Source organism: Molothrus ater, assembly GCF_012460135.2.
Source record: "Molothrus ater isolate BHLD 08-10-18 breed brown headed cowbird chromosome Z unlocalized genomic scaffold, BPBGC_Mater_1.1 matZ_random_MA35, whole genome shotgun sequence".
NCBI classification, from domain to species: domain Eukaryota; kingdom Metazoa; phylum Chordata; class Aves; order Passeriformes; family Icteridae; genus Molothrus; species Molothrus ater.
In genome coordinates, this window is record NW_023416471.2 from 3,034,560 (window position 1) to 3,044,807 (window position 10,248).

General features: G+C 46.1%; 1 protein-coding gene across 1 annotated transcript in view; it reads right to left on the reverse strand.

Moving 5' to 3' along the window:
• The window catches only part of FBXL17 (F-box and leucine rich repeat protein 17), a 270,236-nt gene extending 264,540 nt beyond the window's left edge, over positions 1-5,696 (reverse strand). Inside the window, exon 1 of the mRNA XM_036403294.2 lies at positions 4,883-5,696. Within this exon, the coding sequence (XP_036259187.1) occupies positions 4,883-5,614 (732 nt within the window). The 5' untranslated portion in view covers positions 5,615-5,696. The remainder of the gene's footprint in view (positions 1-4,882) is intronic.
• Between the last annotated feature and the right edge of the window lie 4,552 nt (positions 5,697-10,248).

Sequence of the window (10,248 nt, forward strand, 5' to 3'; positions counted from 1 at the left end):
AGGTTCAAAACCCGTTTCATATCTCTTAGTGCTACACATAAAGTAAGACTCAAAATGAACTTTAGACAGGATAATATGCTGGAACACCAGCATAAATAGGAAAGAAAGCTAATATTACAAAAGTGACTCAATGACCTTGCTGATAAAGTCCAATCCAAATGATGTATTTTGCAGCCTCTTCCTCCTCACTAGCCAAAAAGAATTTTAAAAAATTTTTAAAAGAAAATCACAGTGCAACTATAAAATGCACATGCAGTCTTTTCAGGTATAAACACCAGCATTCATAAAATCAGAAGACAAAATTAAAGGTCTATCTTTAGTCTATCAAACCCACTTCACATAACACAGATTATCTTAAATTCAGTGCTAACAGTACAATGACAGCAGCAATGCATTTTGTTTCAATCAACATTATAATAAAAAAATGTTATCACTGCAACAAAAGAAAACCTGTAACTTTCCAACAAGAATGAGAAAAATAAGTAAAGAGCACTGAGAAAAGGAGTCAATAGTGCTTCAAATAACAGTAATAATATACCTATGAAAACCCTACATTTAATACATACCCATATATCTACTCACACACACACTTATCTTCCCCTTAGAGTGCATTAGCCCTAAGCCAAAACTGACAGGGTCAGTGCTACAGGCACGTGTTCATGCTTTATAAAAATAAGATCAGCAAACTGAGAAGGGGGACCTCAAAAGAAGACATCATCTATTCTAGACTCTCTTGTTTTGAAGCAAGTTCAAGCACACCCCAAACATTCCTTGATGTTAGAAAAGAATCAATAAATAAAAATCTCAATTTCTCATGATACCTTGGGTTTCAGCTTTTATATTTTTCAGATTATCTGCTGCCTGGTATGTAACTCTGAAACTTCATATTAGGTGTTAGAGTTCTCTTCACAGGGTAGTTGGTAAAACAATCCCTTCCCAGCTACAGAATCAGGGACAACCATTACCCAAAAAGCAGAAACAAGAGCAGAGAGAAGGGGGCAAGCCAGGGAGTTGAGACTCCATGACCTGGAGCTGTAATTGGACAATTTAACCCAGTATGTAAATAAACCAAAACTTATAAAAGTGTAAAAACTTGTGACCCAGATCCATCCTGGATTCAATCTGGGTGTGGCCCTGGCCAGGCTCTTGCGCTGCCCAAGGTGTATCCTTTTAAGGCCTTTCAATAAGTATCTACTTTGTCCATTTAGTCTGTCTAGTCTCTGTTCAGATCAACCTTTTTAGGTATCAGTCACATAACCTTAGAGATGGGAAACCATTGTTGCCAAGGCCTGGAAAATGATACAGTGAAAGAACATTTATCTCACCCAAATTAAGCTTATTATTTCTTTCTATTCAACAAGGAACAGGAACTTTCTATCAATTTTCTCTTAACTAAAGATTGCATCTCAGTCTTCTTTCTGAACAACTGTCATTCAGTTTGTCCAGAAACTTCCAACTACTGTAATAGGCCATATTTTCATGACCTCCAGCTCTCCTCTGATGCCCCTCACATTTGTGTGTGGATTTCTTAAAGAGATCCCAGTGCCCACAACCTACTGCAGTACTCTAGCAGAGGCTTTAAAAGCACCAAGCACAGGAAAGAATTTCCCCTCTGTGTTTTACACGCAGAACTCCTGTTAATACACTGCAAAAGGAAATCTGAAGTGTTTGAATTGGCATTCTGTCTTAAGTTCATGGCTCAGGCTTCAGACCATTTTACACCTTTTTTGATTAAACAGCAACACTGCAAAGAGGTAACACATACAACAGCAAGATTTATTTTTCTCTTTTATTTTCCAGGAATAAGCAGCAGTGACTCTTCAATAGGCACAAAATTGTGATATACAACTCCAAGTTCTCAGAAATTAGTTGTATGCAGCAGATTTTGTAATTTTCTGAAGTTAGAAACAGCTTCCTTTTTTTTTTTTCATTCATACATGTCTAGCTATCTATAGCTCACAGTCGAGCTATCTATAGCTGTCTGATCTATAATTCCTTAATTCTCCTCAAGTTTTAAAGAGAATGGCTTTAAATTACCCTTTAGTCAAAGGTAATCACCCTCCTCTGGCAAGACTAAAGATGACATTTTGCCCACTGTATAAAATTGTTTTCTTATACATGTTTCACCATTCTTTTATCACTTCATAGTGACCAGGATACTCCTTCACCAGCCAGGGAAACAGGATCAACACTGTGGATACTCCTTCACCAGCCAGGATCAACAGGATGGCACACTGCACTGTGAAACTCCCAGTCGAGCAGGGCCCATCTAATGATCTGCAGGCCAACTTCAGTCTGACAAACCCTTCCACCCATCCCAAACCCTTGGCTTAGAGGAGACTGAACCACTGTAAACAGCTAAACAGCACCTGAGCAGACAAAGTGGCAAGCTCCTCACAAAAGAGTTCCTGACATATTGGGCTTGTCTTGAGCCCACCTACAGACACCGGTGACAGTCTCTCCTGCACTATCACCACTACAACAGAAAGTCAAAGACCTGGGAATAAAGAAAAAAACCATCAGGATCTGTTTCCTGATGTTTCCCAGGATGGAATCTCTTGTCCTTCCGTTAAAGTTTGTGTGTCCTACACCTACTGTAAAAAGTTCAGTCAAGATTTTGGGTACATTTGTCTTCCACCCTCTCATAATAAAATGAGAGATTTGGAGAAAGAATTATATTCTAGGACAATTCTATCTGTATCAAAATCGATCAAAAGAAGGCAAATGTAAATCCAGTTGACAGGACACTTGAAGACAGACATCTGAAGTTCAAAGTTCCTAACAGACTAGTATATTTTGGAAGCAACCAAAAAACCCAAAACAATGGAATAGGTAGGAGACAGATATATAGATAAAGATACACATATCTTGTGTGTATATATACATATAAATAATCACAAAAAACCCAAAACCACAAACCCAACTCATCAGTACAGCTATGGATTGAAGGGCAAATTTGGGGGTGAGTAGGTTGGCTCCTACCACAATGCTAGAAATAATGGCCTATTTTTTCAGACGTTGCAGAAGGAACTGACTACAGGACAACTGTAGAGACAAAAATCACTGAGGAAGGTAGATGTCTGTCCTGACTTCAGCTAGGATAAAATTCTTCCCAGCTGCTGGTAACAGTGTTTTGTAGCTGGTACAAACAAATGTTTTGTGCATCACCTGGATCTCTCTTTCTCTCCTTTTTATACAAACACTGTTAGTAGCACACTCTATTTTTCATCAGTTATTAGTGTTCCTATCACAACCCACAAGGTACACTTTTTTCCCCTGAATTCTCCACCCAGCCAGTCTGTGGATGTGGTGTGTGAGTGGCTGCCTGGGATTAAAGCAAAACCCCTTGTTTGTAAAAAAAAGCAACCAATCATAAAACCCCCACAATCTTGAAAGTACGGTTAAGAATGAAATAGACACTAAATAACATTTAAACTAGTCCACAGGTAAGATGGACTTCTTTCACTATTAAAGTTATGGCACAGTTATAGATAGATATATTTTAAAAAGTGAAACTGAGTACTAAAAGTAACCACAGAAAAGCACTCATGCCATTGATCAAAAGTATTTCAGCTACACTAATCAGATGAGTCCAGTTTCAAATCCTAAAATTAAATATCAAAGAAAAGAGTTATCTTCCAGTAACAGTGGCAAACAAATGGATTCCCTTCCAGAAGAACTACAATACAAAGTTTCAATTTTGTAATCACAGATGAGATTAATTCAGATGATAGAATTCATGAATTCTTATTTGCCTAGAATTAATTTGCATAGCGCATCTATGAAACATGCTTATCATTACTAACACACTTATGAGTATTGAAAAAAACAAACAAAACCAACAAACAACAACAACAAAAAACCCTCAAACCAACGAAATCTCCCACAGAATTAGTGCTCTGTGCAAGAAAGACAGATTGTTGTTAGGTTGTTACTGTTTGACAACAAAAGAAAAAAGGAAGTACTTTCTACAGTGGATGTACAACTAGCAAAATACAAACACCAAGAGTCAAGCCTCTCACTCCTCTATTACTGCATCCTGCTTTAAGTTTAGCCATCTGACCTCAGAGAAACTCCTGCAATCCTGAAAACTTATTCCCAAAATTTAAAGGAACACTGACATCAGACTATGGAAAACATCACCGGCTCAGTTCCAGCTAGACTCCTCTGTTTAGCTAATGTTTAGTTGAAGGAAGTCAGTACAGTGGTCAAAAGATCAGCTTAAAAATGGAAAGTAGTTCCAAAGGAGAACAGTATTAAAGGAACAGAAAGAGAGCAAAAGGGACAGGAGAGGTGAGACAGTTCCTCGGATATACAGCGTAGGACGTAATGAAAGCATGCAATTCAAGAAGACTGCAAACACTGTGGGACTACTAAGGCCTGAATTGATCCACAATACGCAGCAATACAAGCTGTTTAATAATCAACACTGAAAACTTGTCTATGTAGCTCCAACACCCAGGGAAGCTCTAAATAGCCTGTCACTCTACAGTGACAGGCCCCTAGGCCCGTACTACACCAGTGATGCAAGTAAAAGTCGACTTGTAAAAAAGGGCACCTTACGAAGTTAACGGGTACAGTCAAAACATTTACAAGACAGCTTCTGGAGCTGATTTGTGTGTCTGCATCTCCAGGTAATGCCTCACAAAGCCGTTTCCAACGACAAAAAAATGGGGTCACAGAACGGGACACAAACAACACCCCAGAACCCTATCCGTCCCCCCAAAGCCAGGCACTGAGGCAGTTCCGAACTGGCCCGGCCTCCTCCGGCTCCCCCTGCTCTGAGTCCGCCCGGCGACACCAGCACCCCGGGCGCTGGCACAGGCCCTTCCCAAATCCTCAACGAGAGGGCTGGCCCGTCTATCCCCCCATCCCGACCCACCTTGAGGAGGATGGAAGGCGGCAGCTGGTTGATGTCCGGGGTGGGCGGCGGCGGCACCTCCCGGCAGCTGTCGCCGGGGTACTCCAGCGGCTCCTCGCAGCCTGCCTCGCCGCCCCGCTCCTTCTCCTCCTCCCGGCCCTGCTCCTTCTCGTCCTGGGGCGCGGGAGGCGGCGGCGAGGCGGGCTGTCCGCCGCCGCCCTGCCCGGCGGTGCCCCCGCCGCTCTCTCCCGCGGTGCCGGGCAGGGCGAGCAGCTGCGGCTCCGCCGGGCACTGGCAGGCGCCAGGCTCGGGCTCGGCGGCGGCGCAGCGCGGCTGCTTGCAGGGCGGGCAGGCGGGCAGCCCGGCCCCCTTGCGCTTGCACACCATCTCGGAGGAGACCTCGCCGGGCGGCCCCAGGAGGCCCCGCACCGGCGAGGGCAGCAGGCCGGAGAGGAAGAGGCGCTGGCAGCGGCCCGGAGGTTCCCAGGCGGCGGGCGCCAGGCGCAGGAGGCGGCGGGCGACGCGCTGCTCCGCAGCGGTCAGCGACACGTAGGGCGGCGGCGGCGGCAGCAGCGGGTCCCCGGCGGGCAGCGACTGCTCCGGGGCGGGCGGGCTGGCGCCGTGCACGATGAAGCAGAGCATGCAGGGCCCGCGCAGGAAGCAGCTCCGGCTGCGCGGCGGCGGCACCTTCCCCCGCGGGCGGCGGCGATCCCGGCTTAGGCTCCTTGCCTCCTTCGAGAGCAGGTGGCCCATATAGGAGGGGAAGCGGCGGCAGCGGAAGGGCGGGTGTCACCTGCGGGAGGCGGCGCCGGGAGCTGACATGCTGCCGGCGGGCCGAGGCAGGAGGAGGCGGCGGCGGCGGCGGCGGGGCTGGTTCCGGGACGCCGGGAGGGAGGGAGGGAGGGAGAAGCTTCCGCTACCGCCGGCCTGACCTCCCCCGGGGAGCGGGGGCGGCGCTCCGCGGCCGGCGCTGCTGCCACCAGCGGCCGCGCTGGGCCGGCGGAGGCTCGGGCGCGGGTGCGTGCCCGTCGTGTGTCACATCGGTGCACTCGCTGTGTGAACGCGGGTCTGCACGCCGCCCATGGCACGTACGCCTGTAATATCTGCGTCTATGCACAGAATTTCACGTACCACAGAATCGTTAGGGGTTAGGAGGCACCTCTGGAGATCATCTCGACCTACTCTCCTGCCAAGACAGGGTCACCTGGATCAGGTAACACGGGAACGCGTCCAGGTGGGTTTGGAATGTCCTCAGAAAGGGAGATGCCATGGCTCACCTGTTCTAGTGCTCTGCCACCCTCAACGTGGCGTTCTTGTTGAGGTTGAACTTACCGTGTTTTAGTTTATGGCCACTGCCCCTTGTCATGCCATTGGGCAACACGGAAAAGAGTCTGACACCATCGTGTTGGCACCAGCCTTGAAGATATTTATATACATTACTGAGAACCCCTTTTGCTTTTCTCCGAACTAAACGGGTCCTGTTCCTGCAGTTTCTCTTACAAGAGAGATGCTCCAGCCCCATCATCATCTTTGTGGCATCTGCTGGACCTCCTCCCTTAGGTCATTGTCTTATAATATACACGTAAGACATATAAAATATGTGCATATATTTGAGGAACTAATACAAATATTTTTTGTGCTACACTTTGTAGGCAAATGTAAGAAGACCGCTTCCCCTTGGTCTCAGATTATATGCAGGACAGTGGCTGAGGATTGGAGTGGCAAAGCAACACAAGCTTAGAGACCACTAAGAGCAGTCTTCCAAGTTTTCTTCTGTCAGCATCATCTTCCAACCAGCACTTTCCAGAAACTACTTGTTTTCTGCTGTTCTAATTCATTGTAGATCTCAAAACAGGGCTCATATGGGACCTCTGACCCCCTATGCCCTCCTGCAGACACTCACCTCTAACTGCAGTGTGTTGAACATCGATGCAGGTGCCCTGGTTTGTAAATCCTTGCTGGAGGCTGCACTGCTTTAATTAAGACTCTGCTTAGTGCCTAGAAAAAGCAATTTGTTTCAGCATTCAGTTCTCAACAGTTGACTTAGCTATATATTCTTAGATACGTAGTTTAAATATATGTGCAATTTTGTCTTTAGTAAAAGGTGTCTGGGGAAGGAGAAGGCAAGTTATAGCTAGAGTATATATGGCTCAGTACTAATATTAAATAACAAAGGGCAGGAAAAGAAATGCACAGTATTTTATATTGTGTAGCGCATGTTTTGGCCTTTTGCCCAGGGACAAGTTATGTTAGGATTAAAATACCCATGTTGCTATTATTTTTGTTTCTTACCTCTATTATTAGTCTTCAGCAGCTCTGTAAAAATGTTTCCTATGAGAAAAGTACTAAATATACCTTTGGATAAAAGCAGAGCAATAGAATATTTTGTTTGGATTTATACTTCAGTGAGCTTCATCAATATAAACCACCGCAAATCTTTGCAAAAAAAAAATTGGCGAGGCCTTTTCTGCTCTGTTGGGAGAATGGGTTGAAAAGCAGAAGACAGCTGGGAATAACTCTTGGTAAGACTGTGTGAACAGCAGACCGGTCATCCTGGTATATGGACTGAGTTTAACAGTGCCTGCTCTGCACTTGGGTAGCCCTGGTGTTGCTTTAGGGCTCCTCCAGTTAGCATGATAATGGACATAAATTCACTCTTTGTGCCTTAGCCATTGGTTTGTGCCTGTCCCATCTGCCTGCCAGTAGTGGCTCACACACTCCCTCCTCCCACAGACTGCTAAATTTTATTTCAGTAAGGAAAAACAAAAACAACATTAAAAGATGAAAGTCCAAGTCAAATCTTCAAACCAATCTGAACTCAATAAATGCTGGCTGCCTTCAACTTCTCCAATGTGTGTCCTTCCCACACAGGCTGCAGTACTCCAGAGTGGAGCCCTTCCAGGGGTCCAGAGCTCATGGCAGGAGCCTGCTCCAGAACAGGATTCTGATGGGATCACATGTGCCTTTGGACATCCACCTGCCCCGGCATGGGATCCTCCATGGCCTGTCAATGGTTCTGTGCTCTACAGTGGACTCCTCCCCAGGTCACAGTCACTTAGACTCAAGTTCACATTGGAGTTCAAGCCTGTCCAGTGTGACAGCACAGGAGCACAGATTGCCCTGGGCACTCTCCAGCCCAGGCACTTTGACATGGCTGTCTCCAAAGTATTCCAGGCACAAAATGCCAAGGTGACTACCAGTGCATCCAGCAGCAAAATCAGAGCAGCCACTAACAAGCACTGGGTTCCAACAGGCAGACAGGAAAGTGAGCCCCGCGGCAAGCACAGTAGCCTGCCAATTAATAGCTTAACAGCAGCAACAGCTACAAATTCATTGTAGCACATTCAGTCAAATCTGCCCCTGAATGCACTACACTGGGTGCCAAAACAACTGGTATGGTATAACTGTAGCTGTTCTTTTTTTCATTTTAATCACTTGTTTTTCTTGAGTTTTATTTTGTCACTCCTTGTTTTGTCTTCATTTCACCTTGCAATTCATTATTACTACTACTATTACTATTTCTAACTTATTAAACTGCTGTTAGTTATCTCAGCCCATGAGTTTGTTTCTCAGTTTTACACTTCCAGTTCTGTCCCACTAGGGTGGGGGGGTGAGCAGGACTAAGCAGCTGTGTTTTGCTTAGTTGCCAGCTAAGGTTAAACCACAAGAGTGTTTGTTGTAAGTATATTTGGTATGATTATTTTCCCTTCAAGTAGATTGGGCAATCACAGAATCCATTAGTTTGGAAAAGACCTCTGAGATCATCAAATCCAACTTTTTACCAAACACTGTCATATCAACTAGCCCATGGCACTCAGTGCCACATCCAGCTTTCCCTTAAACACCTTCAGGAATAGTGACTCCACTACCTCCCTGGACAAGTCATTCCAAGGTCTAATCACCCTTTCTGTGAAGGAATTCTTCCTAGTGTCCAATCTAAATCCCCCCTGAAGCAGCTTAAGACTGCATGCTCTTATCCTGTAAGTGGTTCCCTGGGAGAAGAGACCCCACCTGCTCCAGCCTCAGGTCAGGGAGTTGCAGGGAGCAATAAGGTACCCCCCGTGCCAGGCCTCCTTTTTTCCAGGCTAAATGCACCCAGATTCTTCACCTGCTTGTCATCAGACATGTGCTCCAGATCCTTTGCCAGCTTTTTTCCCTTCTCTGGACACGCTCCAGCCCCTCAATGTCCTTCCTTGAATTGAGGGACCCAGAGGTGGACACAATGCTCGAGCTGTGGTCTCACCAGTGCCCAGCACAGGGGGATGGTCACTGCCCTGCTCTGGCTGCCCCTCTGTTGCTGACACAGGCCAGGATGCCCTTGGCCTTCTTGGCCACCTGGGCACAGCTGGCTCTTGTTCAGCTGCTGTCAACCAGCACCCCCAGATGCTTTACAAACAGGCAGCTCTGCCCCAGCCTGCAGCAATGCAGGGGTTTTTGTGGTCTTGTTGAATCTCAGGCCACTGGCCTTGACCCATCAATTCAACTTTCCAGATCCCTCTGCAGAGACTTCCTGCCTTGTAGCAGACCAACACACCCACCCAAATTGGTGTTGTCTGTGAATTTGCTAATGGTAAATTCAATCCCCTCATCCAGATCATCAGTGAAGATATTAAACAACTGGGCCCAGCACTGAACCTGGGGACACCACCAGTGACCAGAGGCCAGCTAGACCCAGTACCGTTCAGCACCATTCTCTGGGCCCAGCATCCAGACAGTTCCTAACCCAGCCAAGAGTGCTCCTGTCCAAGGCATGGGCTGCCAGCTTTTCTGAGGAGATGGTACCAAAGGCTTTGCTGAAGTCCAGGTAGACCACAGACTTTCTCTCCTCACCCTGGTGGTCACCTGGTTATAACTGGAGATTTTTATGCCACTGGTACCTCAGAATTACTTTGTACAGCTGGGTCATCAATAGCAGACATAATGTGTATCAGAAGTTACAGTATTTCTGGAGTTGCTGCATGTATAAAATTTTTATCACTGTAGTAGGCAAGTTCCAAGGCAATTATGCTGTCAGAGTGCCATGGGGGTCAGGGCACCAGGCAGGGCAGGACAGGGCTTCACCAGCTGTGACCAGAGACAAACTGTACCACATCCCAGTTGTTCACAAATGTCTTTATTACCTAAACCTACACATTTATGTCTGTTTCAAGTAGATCTTCAAAGTTCCCCAAAGATTTGCAGTATCTGTAGGCAGAAGGAGAAACTCTTTTTATTGTTTCAGTCTTCAATCTGAAGTTGAAACATACTTCTCCCAAAACACCACCTGCTTCAATATCTGAACCTTGCAATCCAGTCTAATTGAGGTCTCATTCAAAAAGAGAATTATGTAAGTAGCATAACAAAGCTTTGGGTTTTGTTTTTTTAATAATCTAGGCGTAACTTTTTAG